The following is a 24,061-nucleotide window of genomic DNA, read 5'->3' on the forward strand; positions in this document are numbered from 1 at the left end:
TCTGTTATTACAGGCGTGTAATCTCAGTAATAATCTGTTATTACAGGCGTGTAATCTCAGTAATAACGTGGTTATTATAGTGTATAATAAATAATCTGTTTTGTGTGTCAGAGATGCAGAAGACGGACTACATGGTGTTTGCAGGGCGGCAGTACTTCCTGGGAGACAAATGTCAGGTGAGAAAAAATAAGAGTGAATGAACAGCAGGTGTTCCCAGTTAGTACTGAGACCATCAGAGGTACACCACAGGACCAGTGCTGAATAAATAATAAGTATGAATAAAATATAAAGATAGTTATAAACTGGTAATGTACTTGATCAGGTGCGCCTGGAGCCGAAGGGGAAGTTCTACAACGCCTTTATCCAGGAAGTAGGAACTCACCCGTCAGCTGTCACCGTCTTCATCGAGGAGCTGGGAGAGAAGTAACGACCTTTAACCCCAAACTGGCTCTGACCCCTCAAACAGGCCTGATTCTGTTCCCCTGTACTAATGTTCCTCCCTCTCTGTCAGACACCTGGTTCCTCTGACTGATCTCAAACCAGTGAATCCAGTTCCAGCCTGGAACGTTGCTCCTCCCACCAGGAAAGGAGACCTGGGTAAGTTCACACTCACATCAAGAAACTGCTTTTCATAACTCCCTCCAGACCGCCGTGACTCCCTTCAGACTGCCGTGACTCCCTTCAGACCACTGTGACTCCCTTCAGACCGTCGTGACTCCCTCCAGACCGCCGTGACTCCCTTCAGACTGCCGTGACTCCCTTCAGACCGTCGTGACTCTCTTCAGACCGCTGTGACTCCCTTCAGACCGTCGTGACTCTCTTCAGACCGCCGTGACTCCCTCCAGACCGCCGTGACTCCCTTCAGACCGTCGTGACTCTCTTCAGACCACTGTGACTCCCTTCAGACCGTCGTGACTCTCTTCAGACCGCCGTGACTCCCTTCAGACCGTCGTGACTCTCTTCAGACCGCCGTGACTCCCTTCAGACCGTCGTGACTCTCTTCAGACCGCCGTGACTCCCTTCAGACCGTCGTGACTCTCTTCAGACCGCCGTGACTCCCTTCAGACCGCCGTGACTCCCTTCAGACCGTCGTGACTCTCTTCAGACCGCCGTGACTCCCTTCAGACCGTCGTGACTCTCTTCAGACCACTGTGACTCCCTTCAGACCCTCGTGACTCCCTTCAGACCCTAGTGACTCCCTCCAGACCGCCGTGACTCCCATCAGACCGCCGTGACTCCCTTCAGACCGCCGTGACTCCCTCCAGACAGCCGTGACTCCCTCCAGACCGTCGCGACTCCCTCCAGACCGCCGCGACTCCCTTCAGACCGCCGCGACTCCCTTCAGACCGTCATTACTCCCTCCAGACAGCAGTGACTCCCATCAGACCGCCGTGACTCCCTCCAGACCGCCGTGACTCCCTCCAGACCGCCGTGACTCCCTTCAGACCGTCATTACTCCCTCCAGACAGCAGTGACTCCCATCAGACCGCCGTGACTCCCTCCAGACCGCCGTGACTCCCATCAGACCGCCGTGACTCCCTTCAGACCGCCGTGACTCCCTTCAGACAGCAGTGACTCCCATCAGACAGCAGTGACTCCCATCAGACAGCAGTGACTCCCATCAGACCACCGTGACTCCCTTCAGACAGCAGTGACTCCCATCAGACCACCGTGACTCCCTTCAGACAGCAGTGACTCCCATCAGACCACCGTGACTCCCTTCAGACAGCAGTGACTCCCATCAGACCGCCGTGACTCCCTTCAGACAGTAGTGACTCCCATCAGACCGCCGTGACTCCCATCAGACCGCCGTGACTCCCTTCCAGCTGCTGTCTCTCAGTCCTTTGTAACTTCTGGTCTCCTCCCTACCCCCCCTCTCCCTGCACCGCCAGACCCGGACTCTCGGGGTCAGCGGCATCACCGCCATCGGTACTTCAGGAAGTCCCGGGGAAGTAGTGGGATGAAGGGGGCGGAGCTGCTGATGCCACCGCCCTCCTCATACGGAGGCCCCGCCCCCTCTGCCCTGCCCCCCCGCTTCCAGCCAGCGGGCCACCCTCGCCCCCCTCCTCCCCCGTCACCCGGGGCGATGACCTTCGACCCCTACGCACCCCCGCACCACCACCACCCCACAGCCAGACCCCGCTACGGAGCCTCCAGGTAGGACCCAACACCTGTTAGAACCTGTTAGGGCCTGTTCACCTGTTAGAACCTGTTAGTACCTGTTCACCTGTTAGTACCTGTTAGAACCTGTTCACCTGTTAGTACCTGTTAGAACCTGTTCACCTGTTAGTACCTGTTAGAACCTGTTAGTACCTGTTCACCTGTTAGAACCTGTTAGTACCTGTTCACCTGTTAGTACCTGTTAGAACCTGTTCACCTGTTAGTACCTGTTAGAACCTGTTCACCTGTTAGTACCTGTTAGAACCTGTTAGTACCTGTTCACCTGTTAGTACCTGTTAGAACCTGTTAGTACCTGTTAGTACCTGTTAGTACCTGTTAGAACCTGTTAGTACCTGTTCACCTGTTAGTACCTGTTAGAACCTGTTAGTACCTGTTCACCTGTTAGTACCTGTTAGTACCTGTTAGAACCTGTTAGTACCTGTTAGTACCTGTTAGTACCTGTTAGAACCTGTTAGAACCTGTTCACCTGTTAGTACCTGTTAGAACCTGTTAGAACCTGTTAGTACCTGTTAGTACCTGTTAGTACCTGTTAGAACCTGTTAGTACCTGTTCACCTGTTAGTACCTGTTAGAACCTGTTAGTACCTGTTCACCTGTTAGTACCTGTTCACCTGTTAGAACCTGTTAGTACCTGTTAGAACCTGTTAGTACCTGTTCACCTGTTAGTACCTGTTAGAACCTGTTAGAACCTGTTAGTACCTGTTCACCTGTTAGTACCTGTTAGTACCTGTTCACCTGTTAGAACCTGTTAGTACCTGTTAGTACCTGTTAGAACCTGTTAGTACCTGTTAGAACCTGTTCACCTGTTAGAACCTGTTAGTACCTGTTAGTACCTGTTAGTACCTGTTAGTACCTGTTCACCTGTTAGAACCTTTTAGAACCTGTTAGAACCTGTTAGTACCTGTTAGAACCTGTTCACCTGTTAGAACCTGTTAGAACCTGTTAGTACCTGTTAGTACCTGTTCACCTGTTAGAACCTGTTAGAACCTGTTAGTACCTGTTAGAACCTGTTCACCTGTTAGAACCTGTTAGAACCTGTTAGTACCTGTTAGTACCTGTTAGAACCTGTTCACCTGTTAGAACCTGTTAGAACCTGTTAGTACCTGTTAGAACCTGTTCACCTGTTAGAACCTGTTAGAACCTGTTAGTACCTGTTAGAACCTGTTAGTACCTGTTCACCTGTTAGAACCTGTTAGTACCTGTTCATATGTTAGAACCTGTTAGAACCTGTTAGAACCTGTTAGTACCTGTTCACCTGTTAGAACCTGTTAGAACCTGTTAGAACCTGTTAGTACCTGTTCACCTGTTAGAACCTGTTAGAACCTGTTAGAACCTGTTAGTACCTGTTAGAACCTGTTAGTACCTGTTAGAACCTGTTCACCTGTTAGAACCTGTTAGTACCTGTTAGAACCTGTTAGAACCTCAAGAGCCGAAAACCACCCAATAATGAGGACCTGTGTGTGTGTGTGTGTGTGTGTGTCGTGCATTTTGGCCAGAAGCTCCACCCGCTTCCTGAACCGCCATCTGATTGGTCCACAGCTGACCTATTACCACCCTGGCAGACGGTATTACCACGACTACGAAAACTATGCCTTCAGGTCTCGGTGAGATCCCCCTTAACCCCCCCCCCCCCCCCCCCCCCCCCAACCCTCGGAGTCAGAGCTGAAAATAACCTGTATTATAGTCCAAAGGTTACTCAGTGTGTGTGTGTGTGTGTGTGTATATATGTGTGTGTGTGTGTATGTGTGTATGTCTTTATATATATGTGTGTATGTCTTTATATGTGTGTGTGTGTGTGTGTATATGTGTGTGTAGTCGCAGCAGGCGGCAGTTAGCAGCAGCTCTGAATAAGGAGTGCCAGTTCGGGTTTTCGGAGGCTGGGGACGAGGCGGCTGACCTGGACGCTGCCATCGCGTACTACCAGCTGGACGGAGCCAACGACGCCGTGTTCCCGCCACTGCCGGTGAGAACACACCATTAGTGATTTTTTGATACACCGTTTCTGAAGGAGTAGTGTGGTTTAGTGCCATCCAGTGGAGAGGCTAGATACCCCCCCCCCCCCCCACGCCCCAAACCCCTCCTACTATCCATCCATCCTCTGCCTCTTATCCGGGTCTCATCAGGCTGAGCAGTGAAACCCAGACCTCCTTCTCTCCAGCTACGCTCATCAGCTCCTCCTGGAGGATCCCAAGCTGCTCCCAGACCAGCAGAGATATGTAATCCCTCCAGTGTGTTCTGGGTCTCCTCCCAGTTGGACCTGGAACTCCTCTAAAGGGGGGCGTCCAGGAGGATCCTGACCAGGAGCCCAAACCACCTCAGCTGGCTCCATGTGAAGGAGCAGTGGCTCTACTCCTAGCCTCCCCCCGCATGTCTGAACTCCTGACCCGATCTCTAAGAGCCCAGACCCTCTCTGCTTGGATCCAGCATCTCATTGTTTGGGTCACTACCCAAAGCTGGTGAGCAGAGGTGAGGGTTGGGACGTAGACTGACTGCTACACTGAGAGCTTCACCTTCAGGAGAGGCTCTGATCCACCAGGACGCTCATCAATGCTGATGCTGCACCCATCCACCTGATGCTGCACCATCCACCTGCATCACTGCTGCACCCATCCACCTGCATCACTGCTGCTGCTGCACCCATCCACCTGCATCACTGCTGCTGCTGCACCCATCCACCTGCATCACTGCTGCACCCATCCACCTGATGCTGCACCATCCACCTGATGCTGCACCCATCCACCTGATGCTGCACCATCCACCTGATGCTGCACCATCCACCTGATGCTGCACCATCCACCTGATGCTGCACCATCCACCTGATGCTGCACCCATCCACCTGATGCTGCACCCATCCACCTGATGCTGCACCATCCACCTGAATCTGCACCATCCACCTGATGCTGCACCCATCCACCTGATGCTGCACCATCCACCTGCATCACTGCTGCACCCATCCACCTGCATCACTGCTGCTGCTGCACCCATCCACCTGCATCACTGCTGCTGCTGCACCCATCCACCTGCATCACTGCTGCACCCATCCACCTGTCAATCTCACACTCTGCAGTCCAGGTCAGCAGCCCCCCCCCCTGCTGAGGTGGGTCCTGCCAGTCCTGCTTCCCTTTCCTGAGTCTCCTGACAGTTTGTCAGAACTTCTTTGAGGCTGACTGAAAGTCCTTCTCCATGTTCTCCTTGAACTCCTCTCTACCCGTCTGCTGCTTCAGGAGCCTGATCCAGCCAGACCCTAAAGGCTCCTTCACCCCTGCAGTCCACCAGCAGGTTCTCAGGTTGCCCCCCTAACAGGCACCGATGATCTTCCAGCTGCAGCTCTGAGTAGCCTGAACATGGTCCACTCTGACTCCATCAGGAGGATGCTGGAGAAGTTCCTCTGGAGGAGTTGAAGGTCTGGTGGACGGGGGCCAGTTCACCCTCACTACTGGTTTAGGTTTCCAAGGTCTGTCCGGCAGTTCACCCCCCCCACCTGATAGCTCCGCTGCTCTCTTCAGTGTCTGAGACATACCACTCTGTAGATATAAAGGTTCATTATGTAAATAACGAGGTTAATATTAAAACTTGGACGTTAAAATGTAGTCTGAACAGATTTTGAAGGTTGAGATGTGGCTCCTCAGGTCCAGGTGTGGCTCCGCCCACCACCATGGGAGCCCCCCCCCCCTCCAGCTGGCTCCTCCTACAGAGTCCAGAGAGGCTCGGGGCCCCTCCCCCCCGCACCTCCACCTGGAAACACCCCCGTCTGTTCCTCCGAGGACGACCAGGAGGACACGAGTACTGTGGAGGACCAGGGTGAGCCATCATTACATCTAATCAATAAGGAATTAATAAGGAATCAATAACTAATCAATAAGGAATCAATAAGGAATCAATAATTAATCAATAAGGAATCAATGACTAATCAATAAGGAATCAATAACTAATCAATAAGGAATCAATAACTAATCAATAAGGAATCAATAAGGAATCAATAACTAATCAATAAGGAATCAATAACTAATCAATAAGGAATCAATAACTAATCAATAAGGAATCAATAAGGAATCAATAACTAATCAATAAAGAATCAATAAGGAATCAATAAGGAATCAGTGAAACATGATCACCATATTCTGCTGTTTTCATGTAATCAATAATTAATTCAACACTTCCTGTGGATGTTTCACATTAAAAGCATCTCAACAAGCATAAATACTGTTTGTGTTCCCCTTCATTAATAATAATAATAAATAATATATTAATAATTAATAATCAGCCAATAAAGAGTTAATACATGTTAATAACTCACCATAATGTGTAATAATCACTATATAAAGAATTATATTGATTATTGATGTTTGTTTATGTCCTTCAGCTGATTACACAGACGACTACATCTACAGCGGTCAGGGTGAGTCACATGACCTCACTGTGATGATGTCACATGACCTCACTGTGATGATGTCACATGACCTCACTGTGATGATGTCACATGACCTCAGTGTGATGATGTCACATGACCTCACTGTGTGATGATGTCACATGACTTCACTGTTTGATGATGTCACATGACCCCACTGTGTGATGATGTCACATGACTTCACTGTGTGATGATGTCACATGACCTCAGTGTGATGATGTCACATGACCTCACTGTGATGATGTCACATGACCTCACTGTGATGATGTCACATGACCTCACTGTGATGATGTCACATGACCTCAGTGTGATGATGTCACATGACCTCACTGTGTGATGATGTCACATGACTTCACTGTTTGATGATGTCACATGACCTCACTGTGATGATGTCACATGACCCCACTGTGTGATGATGTCACATGACCTCACTGTGATGATGTCACATGACCTCACTGTGTGATGATGTCATTAACAGATGAGAGCTACCAGACGTCAGGTGTTTACACCACATCTGAGCCCTCCACCAACCAGGTAACGGCTCACCTGTCACATGATCAGAGAGTCACACTCAACTATATTTAGTAATTTCATCATGATGTCACAGATGTAAATATATTTAATTATTCAAAAATCATTTCATTTATTTAAAAAAAATCAAAGGATGAACATGAAGGAGGGAAACGCTGAGTCCCCACCAAGGGACTACAACTACACACAGCAGGTACACACACACACACGCACACACACACACACACACACACACACACACACACACACACACACACACACACACACACACACACACACACACACGCGCACAGCAGGTAGCTCCACAGTCAGTGTGATGTCATAGAATTGTTACTGAGAGTCTTTTACACACTTTATATTATATTAATTTATATTTATAATATGAAAGCTTCAGTTTGCAGATGATTCAACATTAAAAGACAAAAGTGACGCAAGACCTCCGACTGTCCAACAAGACCTCCGACTGTCCAAGACCTCCGACTGTCCAAGACCTCCGACTGTCCAACAAGACCTCCGACTGTCCAACAAGACTTCCGACTGTCCAAGACCTCCAACTGTCCAACAAGACCCCCGACTGTCCGACAAGACCTTCGACTGTCCTAGACCTCCGACTGTCCGACAAGACCTCCGACTGTCCTAGACCTCCGACTGTCCAACAAGACCTTCGACTGTCCTAGACCTCCGACTATCCGACAAGACCTCCGACTGTCCAAGACCTCCGACTATCCGACAAGACCTCCGACTGTCCTAGACCTCCGACTATCCTACAAGACCTCCAACTGTCCAAGACCTCCGACTGTCCGACAAGACTTCCGACTGTCCGACAAGACCCTCTGACTGTCCGACAAGACCTCTGACTGTCCGACAAGACCTCCGACTGTCCAACAAGACCTCCAACTGTCCAAGACTCCGACTGTCCGACAAGACCTCCGACTGTCCAAGGACTTCCGACTGTCTGACAAGACCAGACAAAACTCATGTTTATATGTAATTATTAGTGTGTGTGTGTGTACCTGCTGTGTGTGTGTGTGTGTGTGTGTTTCAGGTAGTGAAGCCGTTGAACGTCATCTGTTCTTCACCTTCCTCTTCCTCCTCTTCACCCTCCTCATCATCATCTCGTGTACCTGCAGCTGCTCATCTGCAGCCAGTTGCTCACACACAACCCCGCTCAGGTACACACACACACCCTCGACACACACACACACACACACACACACCACACACACACACACACACACACACACACACACAAACACACACACACACAGCTGTCCAGCATCACTGCTGTTGTTTCCTGTGTGTAGTTGCCATGCGATGCCGGCTGTTTCTCCCTGGTTGGTTAATGAGCTGGGTGAACCTGTCTGCACCCTGGTGGCTCCGCCCCCCTACTCCTACGACCCCAACGGCAGCGACTTACCACGAGGTCAGAGGTCACACAAGTCGCTGAGGTCACAGGTCACTGAGGTCACTGGGGTCATGTTTCTGTGTGTGTGTGTGTGTGTGTGTGTGTACAGATTGCAGAGTCCTCCAGTATTACTTCAACCTGGGAGTTCAGGTAAGACTCAGTGTGTGCTTAGTGTTTGGGGATAGTGTGGGGGGGGGGGGGGGGGGGGGGGGGGGTGTAGGTGTGTTGTTGTTTTTTTTGGGGGGGGGGGGTGTAGGTGTGGTCTTATCTCAGGTAACGGCTCTGTTGGATTCATTACAAATCGTCTCCATGGAAACCTTTAATGATCTGTGTGTTGCTTCTTCAGTGGTACCATCAGAGCTGCTGGCAGCAGCAGCAGACGTACCCCCCCACCTCCCAGGAGGCCACCTACCCCTACCAGCACTACCCCCCCTACCTGAGCCAGGACCCCCCCCTGCACGGTAAGACCCGCTCCCTCTCTGATTGGCTGCTAGCTGATTGGAGGTCTGACAGGCTGCAGTTCATCTGATGTGTAATCCCCTCCTTCCTCTGACCCCGTCCTGGTCTTGTGTCCACAGCTGCCCCCCCTTCCTACCATGATGCAGGTCGAGGCCCGCATCAGGCCCCCTCCTCCTACCCAGAGTCCTCCAGGGTCGGAGACGGACAGACGGACGGACACGGCAGCTGTTAGTACTGATGATACTGTTCATCTAAACAAGACCTCCAGCCGTCTGACAAAACCACCCGTCTGACAAGACCTCCGACTGTCCAACAAGACGTCAGACAAAACCTCCGACTATCCGACAAGACCTCCGACTGTCCAAGACCTCCGAATGTCCGACAAGACCTCCGACTGTCCTAGACCTCCGACTATCCGACAAGACCTCCGACTGTCCAAGACCTCCGACTGTCCAAGACCTCTGACTGTCCGACAAGACCTCCGACTGTCCAAGACCTCCGACTGTCCGACAAGACCTCCGACTGTCCGACAAGACCTCCGACTGTCCAAGACCTCCGACTGTCCGACAAGACTTCCGACTGTCCAAGACCTCCGACTGTCCGACAAGACCTCCGACTGTCCGACAAGACCTCCGACTGTCTGACAAGACCTCCGACTGTCCGACAAGACCTCCGACTGTCCAACAAGACCTCCCGCTGTCCAAGACCCTCCGACTGTCCGACAAGACTTCCGACTGTCCAAGACCTCCGACTGTCCGACAAGACCTCTGACTGTCCGACAAGACCTCCGACTGTCCGACAAGACCTCTGACTGTCCGACAAGACCTCCGACTGTCCGACAAGACCTCCCGCTGTCCAAGACCTCCGACTGTCCGACAAGACCTCTGACTGTCCGACAAGACCCCTGACTGTCTGACAAGACCTCCACCTTAATGAAGCTCTTATAGCTGGAGGATCTGTCATTGATCTTCTCAATTATCAATAATTAGAGATGATTGATTAAACGTTGTTCCCCCTCCACAGGCCCCGCCCCCTCAATGGAAGGCCCCTCCTCCGTCAGCCCCGCCCCTCCAGCCCCCCCCCCCTCATCAATGATGTACCAAGAGCAGGCGCCCCTTCACCCTCCCCCGCTGCTGCACCTGCCGTATGAAGCTCCACCTCCGGCTGCCTACCTGTCCTCCCCCCCTCCTCTTCCTCACCCCCACGCTGCCCACCTCCCCCACCACTCCTCCTACCACCCCTGTCTGCCCCCCTCCACCCACTGGGGGACCCTCCAGACCGGAGGCCACGCTTCGCGTGTGTACTGCCCCGCCCCGAACCCCGCCCACATGGTCGGTTACATCACAGCCCCGCCCCCCCCACCATGCTGCCACACACTACATCCCCCCCACCATCTAACACACACACACACCATCTAACACACACACACATCTAACACACACACATCTAACACACACACGCACACACACACACACACACACACACACACACACACACACACACACACACCGCATCTAACACACACACACATCTAACACACACACACACACACACACACCATCTAACACACACACACACACACACACACACACACCATCTAACACACACACACACACATCTAACACACACACACACACGTTGTTAACCTGTTAGCTCGTTAGCTTGCTCTCTGCTACCCCCCCCCCCACACATCTAACACACACACATCTAACACACACCCCATCTAACACACACACACACACACACCATTTAACACACCATCTAACACACCCCATCTAACACACACACACACACACACACACCATTTAACACACCATCTAACACACACACCATCTAACACACACACATCTAACACACACCTCTAAGTGAAGGGGGGCATGTTTCAGCCCCTGTTTTGTTTTTTGGGGATAAATTTGAGTTCACGTTCAGACTGGTGGCAGAGATGTATATTATTATATTATTATTATATTTTATTATATATTATATATAAGATTTTTTGTTCTGGGAGAATAAAGTTTGTTTTTCAGCAGCAGACTCGTTGTTTCTTTTAAAGACCCACAGAGCAGCAGGAGGAACCTCAGAGAGAACCCAACTCTGAAACCGAGAGAGAACATCAGCATACATACACATATATACATATACACATATATATATATATACATATACATATATATATACATATACACATACACATATATACATATACACATATATATACATATATACATATACATATACTGTATGTATGTATATATATGTGTATATATATGTATGTATACACATATATATATATACACATGTATATATATGTGTATATGTATATATATATATATATATGTAATTATATAAAACATACAGTACAGGGCTGTTTTTTAAAATCTCTCCTCACTGACTCACTGTCACAGACTGCTGTTATATAATATATATAATATAAATATAAATCTATATATATAATATGAGTGGTCATGATGATTATTATTAGTATTATTATGATGATGATGATTATTATTATTTCAGCCTGTAGTTCCACTCTCTGACAGCAGGGGGCGGTGATGAGCTGCTTGCTACTATAAACAGGAAGAAGAAGAAGGCCCCCAGTGCGCATGCGCATCAGCTGTAGTGTCAGGGTCAGCATGCTCCGGGTTCTGGTCCGGAGGTTCCGGCCGGTGTCTGCCGGGTCCTTCAGGTCCTTCAGCGGCCTGCAGGTCCGGACCCGCTTCCTGGATTTCTTCCAGAACCAGGACCACGTGCTGGTCCCGTCCAGTCCGGTCCGGCCGCGCGGAGACCCGAGTCTGCTGTTTGTTAACGCGGGAATGAACCAGGTCAGTCCGTCACCATGGTAACAGGCTCACCTGGGTCTACCTGGGTCTACCTGGACATCATATAACTATATATATATAAATATAGTTCTATAGTTCTATAATTCACTTTATTACATTATCAGGATGTTTATATAGTTATAGAACCCCAGCTTGTACATAGTGTGTGTGTATAACTATATATATATATATATATATAGTTATAGTTATATAACTATATATATAACTATATATATATATATATAGTTATAGTTATATAACTATATATATATATATATATATATATATAGTTATAGTTATAGAACCCCAGCTTGTAGTTGAGATTTAGGGGACCAGAGTTATATATATATATATATATATAACTCTGGTACCCTAACTCTAGTCCCCTAACTCTGGTCCCCTAACTCTGGTACCCTAACTCTAGTCCCCTAACTCTAGTACCCTAACTCTGGTACCCTAACTCTGGTACCCTAACTCTGGTACCCTAACTCTAGTCCCCTAACTCTGGTACCCTAACTCTGGTCCCCTAACTCTAGTCCCCTAACTCTAGTACCCTAACTCTGGTACCCTAACTCTGGTACCCTAACTCTGGTACCCTAACTCTAGTCCCCTAACTCTGGTCCCCTAACTCTGGTCCCCTAACTCTGGTCCCCTAACTCTGGTACCCTAACTCTGGTCCCCTAACTCTGGTCCCCTAACTCTGGTCCCCTAACTCTAGTCCCCTAACTCTGGTCCCCTAACTCTAGTCCCCTAACTCTGGTACCCTAACTCTAGTCCCCTAACTCTGGTCCCCTAACTCTGGTACCCTAACTCTGGTCCCCTAACTCTGGTACCCTAACTCTGGTCCCCTAACTCTAGTCCCCTAACTCTGGTACCCTAACTCTAGTCCCCTAACTCTAGTACCCTAACTCTGGTACCCTAACTCTAGTCCCCTAACTCTGGTCCCCTAACTCTGGTACCCTAACTCTGGTCCCCTAACTCTAGTCCCCTAACTCTGGTCCCCTAACTCTAGTACCCTAACTCTGGTCCCCTAACTCTGGTCCCCTAACTCTAGTCCCCTAACTCTGGTCCCCTAACTCTGGTCCCCTAACTCTGGTATCCTAACTCTGGTACCCTAACTCTGGTACCCTAACTCTAGTCCCCTAACTCTGGTCCCCTAACTCTGGTACCCTAACTCTGGTCCCCTAACTCTAGTACCCTAACTCTGGTACCCTAACTCTAGTCCCCTAACTCTAGTCCCCTAACTCTGGTACCCTAACTCTGGTACCCTAACTCTAGTACCCTAACTCTAGTACCCTAACTCTGGTCCCCTAACTCTGGTACCCTAACTCTGGTCCCCTAACTCTAGTACCCTAACTCTGGTACCCTAACTCTGGTCCCCTAACTCTGGTCCCCTAACTCTAGTCCCCTAACTCTAGTACCCTAACTCTGGTCCCCTAACTCTAGTCCCCTAACTCTGGTCCCCTAACTCTGGTACCCTAACTCTAGTCCCCTAACTCTGGTCCCCTAACTCTGGTACCCTAACTCTAGTCCCCTAACTCTAGTACCCTAACTCTGGTACCCTAACTCTGGTCCCCTAACTCTGGTCCCCTAACTCTGGTACCCTAACTCTAGTACCCTAACTCTGGTCCCCTAACTCTAGTCCCCTAACTCTGGTCCCCTAACTCTGGTACCCTAACTCTAGTCCCCTAACTCTGGTCCCCTAACTCTGGTACCCTAACTCTAGTACCCTAACTCTAGTACCCTAACTCTGGTACCCTAACTCTAGTCCCCTAACTCTAGTCCCCTATCTCTGGTACCCTAACTCTGGTACCCTAACTCTAGTACCCTAACTCTAGTACCCTAACTCTAGTACCCTAACTCTGGTCCCCTAACTCTGGTACCCTAACTCTGGTCCCCTAACTCTAGTCCCCTAACTCTGGTCCCCTAACTCTGGTCCCCTAACTCTGGTATCCTAACTCTGGTACCCTAACTCTGGTACCCTAACTCTAGTCCCCTAACTCTGGTCCCCTAACTCTGGTACCCTAACTCTGGTCCCCTAACTCTAGTACCCTAACTCTGGTACCCTAACTCTAGTCCCCTAACTCTAGTCCCCTAACTCTGGTACCCTAACTCTGGTACCCTAACTCTAGTACCCTAACTCTAGTACCCTAACTCTGGTCCCCTAACTCTGGTACCCTAACTCTGGTCCCCTAACTCTAGTACCCTAACTCTGGTACCCTAACTCTGGTCCCCTAACTCTGGTCCCCTAACTCTAGTCCCCTAACTCTAGTACCCTAACTCTGGTCCCCTAACTCTAGTCCCCTAACTCTGGTCCCCTAACTCTGGTCCCCTAACTCTAGTACCCTAACTCTAGTCCCCTAACTCTGGTCCCCTAACTCTGGTACCCTAACTCTAGTCCCCTAACTCTAGTACCCTAACTCTGGTACCCTAACTCTGGTCCCCTAACTCTGGTCCCCTAACTCTGGTACCCTAACTCTAGTACCCTAACTCTGGTCCCCTAACTCTAGTCCCCTAACTCTGGTCCCCTAACTCTGGTACCCTAACTCTAGTCCCCTAACTCTGGTCCCCTAACTCTGGTACCCTAACTCTAGTACCCTAACTCTAGTACCCTAACTCTGGTACCCTAACTCTAGTCCCCTAACTCTAGTCCCCTATCTCTGGTACCCTAACTCTGGTACCCTAACTCTAGTACCCTAACTCTAGTACCCTAACTCTAGTACCCTAACTCTGGTCCCCTAACTCTGGTACCCTAACTCTGGTCCCCTAACTCTAGTCCCCTAACTCTGGTACCCTAACTCTGGTCCCCTAACTCTAGTACCCTAACTCTAGTCCCCTAACTCTGGTCCCCTAACTCTAGTCCCCTAACTCTGGTACCCTAACTCTAGTCCCCTAACTCTGGTCCCCTAACTCTGGTCCCCTAACTCTAGTACCCTAACTCTAGTCCCCTAACTCTGGTCCCCTAACTCTGGTACCCTAACTCTAGTCCCCTAACTCTAGTCCCCTAACTCTGGTACCCTAACTCTGGTCCCCTAACTCTGGTCCCCTAACTCTAGTCCCCTAACTCTGGTACCCTAACTCTAGTCCCCTAACTCTGGTACCCTAACTCTGGTACCCTAACTCTAGTCCCCTAACTCTGGTCCCCTAACTCTAGTCCCCTAACTCTAGTACCCTAACTCTGGTACCCTAACTCTGGTACCCTAACTCTGGTACCCTAACTCTAGTCCCCTAACTCTGGTCCCCTAACTCTGGTCCCCTAACTCTGGTACCCTAACTCTGGTCCCCTAACTCTAGTCCCCTAACTCTGGTCCCCTAACTCTAGTCCCCTAACTCTGGTACCCTAACTCTAGTCCCCTAACTCTGGTCCCCTAACTCTGGTACCCTAACTCTGGTCCCCTAACTCTAGTCCCCTAACTCTGGTACCCTAACTCTAGTCCCCTAACTCTAGTACCCTAACTCTGGTCCCCTAACTCTAGTCCCCTAACTCTAGTACCCTAACTCTGGTACCCTAACTCTGGGACCCTAACTCTAGTACCCTAACTCTAGTACCCTAACTCTGGTACCCTAACTCTAGTCCCCTAACTCTGGTCCCCTAACTCTGGTACCCTAACTCTGGTCCCCTAACTCTAGTCCCCTAACTCTGGTCCCCTAACTCTAGTACCCTAACTCTGGTCCCCTAACTCTGGTCCCCTAACTCTAGTCCCCTAACTCTGGTCCCCTAACTCTGGTCCCCTAACTCTGGTACCCTAACTCTGGTCCCCTAACTCTGGTACCCTAACTCTGGTCCCCTAACTCTAGTCCCCTAACTCTGGTCCCCTAACTCTGGTACCCTAACTCTGGTCCCCTAACTCTAGTCCCCTAACTCTGGTCCCCTAACTCTAGTACCCTAACTCTGGTCCCCTAACTCTGGTCCCCTAACTCTGGTCCCCTAACTCTGGTACCCTAACTCTGGTCCCCTAACTCTAGTCCCCTAACTCTGGTCCCCTAACTCTAGTACCCTAACTCTGGTCCCCTAACTCTGGTATCCTAACTCTGGTCCCCTAACTCTGGTACCCTAACTCTGGTACCCTAACTCTAGTACCCTAACTCTGGTCCCCTAACTCTGGTCCCCTAACTCTAGTCCCCTAACTCTGGTCCCCTAACTCTGGTCCCCTAACTCTGGTATCCTAACTCTGGTCCCCTAACTCTGGTACCCTAACTCTAGTCCCCTAACTCTGGTACCCTAACTCTAGTCCCCTAACTCTGGTCCCCTAACTCTGGTACCCTAACTCTGGTCCCCTAACTCTAGTCCCCTAACTCTGGTCCCCTAACTCTAGTCCCCTAACTCTGGTACCCTAACTCTGGTACCCTAACTCTGGTACCCTAACTCTAGTCCCCTAACTCTGGTCCCCTAACTCTGGTACCCTAACTCTGGTCCCCTAACTCTAGTCCCCTAACTCTGGTACCCTAACTCTGGTACCCTAACTCTAGTCCCCTAACTCTGGTCCCCTAACTCTGGTCCCCTAACTCTGGTCCCCTAACTCTGGTCCCCTAACTCTAGTCCCCTAACTCTAGTACCCTAACTCTGGTACCCTAACTCTAGTCCCCTAACTCTAGTACCCTAACTCTAGTCCCCTAACTCTAGTCCCCTAACTCTAGTACCCTAACTCTGGTACCCTAACTCTGGTCCCCTAACTCTAGTCCCCTAACTCTAGTCCCCTAACTCTGGTCCCCTAACTCTAGTACCCTAACTCTGGTCCCCTAACTCTAGTACCCTAACTCTGGTACCCTAACTCTGGTCCCCTAACTCTAGTACCCTAACTCTAGTCCCCTAACTCTGGTACCCTAACTCTGGTCCCCTAACTCTGGTCCCCTAACTCTGGTCCCCTAACTCTGGTACCTTAACTCTAGTCCCCTAACTCTGGTACCCTAACTCTAGTCCCCTAACTCTGGTACCTTAACTCTAGTCCCCTAACTCTGGTACCCTAACTCTGGTACCCTAACTCTGGTACCCTAACTCTAGTCCCCTAACTCTAGTACCCTAACTCTGGTCCCCTAACTCTAGTCCCCTAACTCTGGTCCCCTAACTCTAGTACCCTAACTCTGGTACCCTAACTCTGGTCCCCTAACTCTGGTCCCCTAACTCTGGTACCCTAACTCTAGTACCCTAACTCTGGTCCCCTAACTCTAGTCCCCTAACTCTGGTCCCCTAACTCTGGTACCCTAACTCTAGTCCCCTAACTCTGGTCCCCTAACTTTGGTACCCTAACTCTAGTACCCTAACTCTAGTACCCTAACTCTGGTACCCTAACTCTAGTCCCCTAACTCTAGTCCCCTAACTCTGGTACCCTAACTCTAGTACCCTAACTCTGGTACCCTAACTCTAGTCCCCTAACTCTGGTACCCTAACTCTAGTACCCTAACTCTAGTACCCTAACTCTGGTACCCTAACTCTAGTACCCTAACTCTAGTCCCCTAACTCTAGTCCCCTAACTCTGGTACCCTAACTCTAGTCCCCTAACTCTAGTCCCCTAACTCTGGTCCCCTAACTCTGGTACCCTAACTCTAGTACCCTAACTCTAGTCCCCTAACTCTGGTCCCCTAACTCTGGTCCCCTAACTCTGGTACCCTAACTCTAGTACCCTAACTCTGGTACCCTAACTCTGGTACCCTAACTCTGGTACCCTAACTCTAGTCCCCTAACTCTGGTCCCCTAACTCTGGTACCCTAACTCTGGTCCCCTAACTCTAGTCCCCTAACTCTGGTCCCCTAACTCTGGTACCTTAACTCTGGTACCCTAACTCTAGTACCCTAACTCTGGTACCCTAACTCTGGTCCCCTAACTCTAGTCCCCTAACTCTGGTCCCCTAACTCTAGTACCCTAACTCTGGTATCCTAACTCTGGTACCCTAACTCTAGTACCCTAACTCTAGTACCCTAACTCTAGTACCCTAACTCTAGTACCCTAACTCTGGTACCCTAACTCTGGTCCCCTAACTCTAGTCCCCTAACTCTAGTCCCCTAACTCTGGTCCCCTAACTCTGGTACCCTAACTCTGGTCCCCTAACTCTAGTCCCCTAACTCTGGTCCCCTAACTCTAGTCCCCTAACTCTGGTACCCTAACTCTAGTCCCCTAACTCTGGTACCCTAACTCTGGTCCCCTAACTCTAGTCCCCTAACTCTAGTACCCTAACTCTGGTACCCTAACTCTGGTACCCTAACTCTGGTACCCTAACTCTAGTCCCCTAACTCTGGTCCCCTAACTCTGGTCCCCTAACTCTGGTCCCCTAACTCTGGTACCCTAACTCTGGTCCCCTAACTCTAGTCCCCTAACTCTGGTCCCCTAACTCTAGTCCCCTAACTCTGGTACCCTAACTCTAGTCCCCTAACTCTGGTCCCCTAACTCTGGTACCCTAACTCTGGTCCCCTAACTCTAGTCCCCTAACTCTGGTACCCTAACTCTAGTCCCCTAACTCTAGTACCCTAACTCTGGTACCCTAACTCTAGTCCCCTAACTCTGGTCCCCTAACTCTGGTACCCTATCTCTGGTCCCCTAACTCTAGTCCCCTAACTCTGGTCCCCTAACTCTAGTACCCTAACTCTGGTCCCCTAACTCTGGTCCCCTAACTCTAGTCCCCTAACTCTGGTCCCCTAACTCTGGTCCCCTAACTCTGGTATCCTAACTCTGGTACCCTAACTCTGGTACCCTAACTCTAGTCCCCTAACTCTGGTCCCCTAACTCTGGTACCCTAACTCTGGTCCCCTAACTCTAGTCCCCTAACTCTGGTCCCCTAACTCTAGTCCCCTAACTCTGGTACCCTAACTCTGGTACCCTAACTCTGGTACCCTAACTCTAGTCCCCTAACTCTGGTCCCCTAACTCTAGTCCCCTAACTCTGGTACCCTAACTCTGGTACCCTAACTCTAGTCCCCTAACTCTGGTACCCTAACTCTAGTCCCCTAACTCTGGTCCCCTAACTCTGGTACCCTAACTCTGGTCCCCTAACTCTAGTCCCCTAACTCTGGTACCCTAACTCTGGTACCCTAACTCTAGTCCCCTAACTCTGGTCCCCTAACTCTGGTACCCTAACTCTAGTACCCTAACTCTAGTCCCCTAACTCTAGTCCCCTAACTCTAGTACCCTAACTCTGGTACCCTAACTCTGGTCCCCTAACTCTAGTCCCCTAACTCTAGTCCCCTAACTCTGGTCCCCTAACTCTAGTACCCTAACTCTGGTCCCCTAACTCTAGTACCCTAACTCTGGTACCCTAACTCTGGTCCCCTAACTCTAGTACCCTAACTCTAGTCCCCTAACTCTGGTACCCTAACTCTGGTCCCCTAACTCTAGTCCCCTAACTCTGGTCCCCTAACTCTAGTACCCTAACTCTAGTACCCTAACTCTGGTCCCCTAACTCTAGTACCCTAACTCTAGTCCCCTAACTCTAGTACCCTAACTCTGGTACCCTAACTCTAGTACCCTAACTCTAGTACCCTAACTCTGGTACCCTAACTCTAGTACCCTAACTCTGGTCCCCTAACTCTGGTCCCCTAACTCTAGTACCCTAACTCTGGTCCCCTAACTCTGGTCCCCTAACTCTAGTACCCTAACTCTAGTACCCTAACTCTGGTACCCTAACTCTAGTACCCTAACTCTAGTCCCCTAACTCTAGTCCCCTAACTCTAGTACCCTAACTCTAGTACCCTAACTCTGGTACCCTAACTCTGGTACCCTAACTCTAGTCCCCTAACTCTAGTACCCTAACTCTGGTACCCTAACTCTGGTACCCTAACTCTAGTACCCTAACTCTAGTCCCCTAACTCTAGTACCCTAACTCTGGTACCCTAACTCTGGTACCCTAACTCTAGTACCCTAACTCTAGTACCCTAACTCTGGTCCCCTAACTCTGGTCCCCTAACTCTAGTCCCCTAACTCTGGTCCCCTAACTCTGGTACCCTAACTCTGGTACCCTAACTCTGGTCCCCTAACTCTAGTCCCCTAACTCTAGTACCCTAACTCTGGTACCCTAACTCTGGTCCCCTAACTCTAGTACCCTAACTCTAGTACCCTAACTCTGGTACCCTAACTCTGGTCCCCTAACTCTAGTACCCTAACTCTAGTACCCTAACTCTGGTACCCTAACTCTGGTACCCTAACTCTAGTACCCTAACTGTAGTACCCTAACTCTGGTCCCCTAACTCTGGTCCCCTAACTGTAGTCCCCTAACTCTGGTCCCCTAACTCTAGTACCCTAACTCTAGTCCCTTAACTCTGGTACCCTAACTCTGGTCCCCTAACTCTAGTCCCCTAACTCTGGTACCCTAACTCTGGTCCCCTAACTCTAGTCCCCTAACTCTGGTACCCTAACTCTGGTACCCTAACTCTGGTCCCCTAACTCTAGTACCCTAACTCTAGTACCCTAACTCTGGTACCCTAACTCTGGTACCCTAACTCTAGTACCCTAACTGTAGTACCCTAACTCTGGTCCCCTAACTCTGGTCCCCTAACTGTAGTCCCCTAACTCTGGTCCCCTAACTCTGGTCCCCTAACTCTAGTACCCTAACTCTAGTCCCCTAACTCTGGTACCCTAACTCTGGTCCCCTAACTCTAGTCCCCTAACTCTGGTACCCTAACTCTGGTACCCTAACTCTAGTACCCTAACTGTAGTACCCTAACTCTGGTACCCTAACTCTAGTACCCTAACTCTGGTCCCCTAACTCTGGTCCCCTAACTCTAGTACCCGAACTCTGGTACCCTAACTCTGGTACCCTAACTCTAGTCCCCTAACTCTGGTCCCCTAACTCTGGTACCCTAACTCTAGTACCCTAACTCTAGTCCCCTAACTCTGGTCCCCTAACTCTGGTACCCTAACTCTGGTACCCTAACTCTAGTACCCTAACTCTAGTCCCCTAACTCTGGTCCCCTAACTCTAGTACCCTAACTCTGGTCCCCTAACTCTAGTACCCTAACTCTAGTACCCTAACTCTGGTACCCTAACTCTGGTCCCCTAACTCTAGTCCCCTAACTCTGGTCCCCTAACTCTAGTCCCCTAACTCTAGTCCCCTAACTCTAGTCCCCTAACTCTGGTCCCCTAACTCTGGTACCCTAACTCTAGTACCCTAACTCTAGTCCCCTAACTCTGGTCCCCTAACTCTGGTACCCTAACTCTGGTACCCTAACTCTAGTCCCCTAACTCTGGTCCCCTAACTCTGGTACCCTAACTCTAGTACCCTAACTCTAGTCCCCTAACTCTGGTCCCCTAACTCTGGTACCCTAACTCTGGTCCCCTAACTCTAGTCCCCTAACTCTGGTACCCTAACTCTGGTCCCCTAACTCTAGTCCCCTAACTCTGGTCCCCTAACTCTGGTACCCTAACTCTAGTACCCTAACTCTAGTCCCCTAACTCTGGTCCCCTAACTCTAGTCCCCTAACTCTAGTACCTTAACTCTAGTCCCCTAACTCTGGTACCCTAACTCTAGTCCCCTAACTCTGGTCCCCTAACTCTAGTCCCCTAACTCTGGTCCCCTAACTCTAGTCCCCTAACTCTAGTCCCCTAACTCTAGTCCCCTAACTCTGGTCCCCTAACTCTGGTACCCTAACTCTAGTACCCTAACTCTAGTCCCCTAACTCTGGTCCCCTAACTCTGGTACCCTAACTCTGGTACCCTAACTCTAGTCCCCTAACTCTGGTACCCTAACTCTGGTACCCTAACTCTAGTACCCTAACTCTAGTCCCCTAACTCTGGTCCCCTAACTCTAGTACCCTAACTCTGGTCCCCTAACTCTAGTACCCTAACTCTAGTACCCTAACTCTGGTACCCTAACTCTGGTCCCCTAACTCTAGTCCCCTAACTCTGGTCCCCTAACTCTAGTACCCTAACTCTGGTCCCCTAACTCTGGTCCCCTAACTCTAGTACCTTAACTCTAGTACCCTAACTCTAGTCCCCTAACTCTGGTACCCTAACTCTAGTCCCCTAACTCTAGTACCCTAACTCTAGTCCCCTAACTCTGGTCCCCTAACTCTAGTACCCTAACTCTAGTACCCTAACTCTGGTCCCCTAACTCTGGTCCCCTAACTCTAGTACCCTAACTCTAGTCCCCTAACTCTAGTACCCTAACTCTAGTACCCTAACTCTGGTACCCTAACTCTAGTACCCTAACTCTAGTACCCTAACTCTGGTACCCTAACTCTAGTACCCTAACTCTAGTCCCCTAACTCTAGTCCCCTAACTCTAGTCCCCTAACTCTGGGACCCTAACTCTGGTACCCTAACTCTAGTACCCTAACTCTAGTACCCTAACTCTAGTACCCTAACTCTGGTACCCTAACTCTAGTCCCCTAACTCTAGTACCCTAACTCTGGTACCCTAACTCTAGTACCCTAACTCTAGTCCCCTAACTCTAGTCCCCTAACTCTAGTCCCCTAACTCTGGGACCCTAACTCTGGTACCCTAACTCTAGTACCCTAACTCTAGTACCCTAACTCTAGTACCCTAACTCTGGTACCTTAACTCTAGTCCCCTAACTCTGGTCCCCTAACTCTGGTCCCCTAACTCTAGTCCCCTAACTCTGGTCCCCTAACTCTAGTATCCTAACTCTGGTACCCTAACTCTGGTCCCCTAACTCTAGTCCCCTAACTCTGGTCCCCTAACTCTAGTATCCTAACTCTGGTACCCTAACTCTGGTACCCTAACTCTAGTCCCCTAACTCTGGTCCCCTAACTCTGGTCCCCTAACTCTGGTCCCCTAACTCTAGTCCCCTAACTCTGGTCCCCTAACTCTAGTCCCCTAACTCTGGTCCCCTAACTCTAGTACCCTAACTCTAGTACCCTAACTCTAGTCCCCTAACTCTAGTACCCTAACTCTGGTACCCTAACTCTGGTACCCTAACTCTGGTACCCTAACTCTGGTCCCCTAACTCTAGTCCCCTAACTCTAGTACCCTAACTCTGGTACCCTAATTCTGGTCCCCTAACTCTAGTACCCTAACTCTAGTACCCTAACTCTGGTACCCTAACTCTGGTCCCCTAACTCTAGTACCCTAACTCTGGTACCCTAACTCTGGTACCCTAACTCTGGTACCCTAACTCTGGTACCCTAACTCTAGTACCCTAACTCTAGTACCCTAACTCTGGTCCCCTAACTCTGGTCCCCTAACTCTAGTCCCCTAACTCTAGTCCCCTAACTCTAGTACCCTAACTCTAGTACCCTAACTCTGGTACCCTAACTCTAGTACCCTAACTCTAGTCCCCTAACTCTGGTCCCCTAACTCTGGTACCCTAACTCTGGTACCCTAACTCTAGTACCCTAACTCTAGTCCCCTAACTCTGGTCCCCTAACTCTAGTACCCTAACTCTGGTCCCCTAACTCTAGTACCCTAACTCTAGTACCCTAACTCTGGTCCCCTAACTCTAGTCCCCTAACTCTGGTCCCCTAACTCTAGTACCCTAACTCTGGTCCCCTAACTCTGGTCCCCTAACTCTAGTACCTTAACTCTAGTACCCTAACTCTAGTCCCCTAACTCTGGTACCCTAACTCTAGTCCCCTAACTCTAGTACCCTAACTCTAGTCCCCTAACTCTGGTCCCCTAACTCTAGTACCCTAACTCTAGTACCCTAACTCTGGTCCCCTAACTCTGGTCCCCTAACTCTAGTACCCTAACTCTAGTCCCCTAACTCTAGTACCCTAACTCTGGTACCCTAACTCTAGTACCCTAACTCTAGTACCCTAACTCTGGTACCCTAACTCTAGTACCCTAACTCTAGTCCCCTAACTCTAGTACCCTAACTCTGGGACCCTAACTCTGGTACCCTAACTCTAGTACCCTAACTCTAGTACCCTAACTCTGGTCCCCTAACTCTGGTCCCCTAACTCTAGTCCCCTAACTCTGGTACCCTAACTCTAGTCCCCTAACTCTAGTATCCTAACTCTGGTACCCTAACTCTGGTCCCCTAACTCTAGTCCCCTAACTCTGGTCCCCTAACTCTAGTATCCTAACTCTGGTACCCTAACTCTGGTACCCTAACTCTAGTCCCCTAACTCTGGTCCCCTAACTCTGGTCCCCTAACTCTGGTCCCCTAACTCTAGTCCCCTAACTCTGGTCCCCTAACTCTAGTCCCCTAACTCTGGTCCCCTAACTCTAGTACCCTAACTCTAGTACCCTAACTCTAGTCCCCTAACTCTAGTACCCTAACTCTGGTACCCTAACTCTGGTACCCTAACTCTGGTACCCTAACTCTGGTCCCCTAACTCTAGTCCCCTAACTCTAGTACCCTAACTCTGGTACCC

General features: G+C 50.0%; 2 protein-coding genes across 3 annotated transcripts in view; both read left to right on the forward strand.

The window, feature by feature from the left end:
* The window catches only part of alg13 (ALG13 UDP-N-acetylglucosaminyltransferase subunit), a 26,908-nt gene extending 16,527 nt beyond the window's left edge, over positions 1-10,381 (forward strand). The window contains 18 exon segments of the mRNA XM_062438154.1: positions 112-176; positions 323-423; positions 512-597; positions 1,893-2,157; positions 3,677-3,784; positions 3,996-4,143; positions 5,843-5,981; positions 6,544-6,579; positions 7,067-7,122; positions 7,252-7,266; positions 7,268-7,312; positions 8,165-8,291; positions 8,396-8,542; positions 8,634-8,674; positions 8,871-8,985; positions 9,103-9,210; positions 10,007-10,335; positions 10,337-10,381. Coding sequence (XP_062294138.1) covers positions 112-176; positions 323-423; positions 512-597; positions 1,893-2,157; positions 3,677-3,784; positions 3,996-4,143; positions 5,843-5,981; positions 6,544-6,579; positions 7,067-7,122; positions 7,252-7,266; positions 7,268-7,312; positions 8,165-8,291; positions 8,396-8,542; positions 8,634-8,674; positions 8,871-8,985; positions 9,103-9,210; positions 10,007-10,335; positions 10,337-10,381 — 1,976 coding nt within the window.
* A 1,219-nt stretch (positions 10,382-11,600) lies between these two features.
* The window catches only part of aars2 (alanyl-tRNA synthetase 2, mitochondrial (putative)), a 37,617-nt gene continuing 25,156 nt past the window's right edge, over positions 11,601-24,061 (forward strand). For both annotated transcript variants that reach the window (XM_062429054.1, XM_062429062.1), the window contains exon 1: positions 11,601-11,805. In XM_062429054.1, the coding sequence (XP_062285038.1) occupies positions 11,617-11,805 (189 nt within the window). In that variant the 5' untranslated portion in view covers positions 11,601-11,616. The remainder of the gene's footprint in view (positions 11,806-24,061) is intronic.

The sequence above is a fragment of the Scomber scombrus genome, chromosome 2 (assembly GCF_963691925.1).
Source record: "Scomber scombrus chromosome 2, fScoSco1.1, whole genome shotgun sequence".
In the NCBI taxonomy this organism is placed as follows: Eukaryota; Metazoa; Chordata; class Actinopteri; order Scombriformes; family Scombridae; genus Scomber; species Scomber scombrus.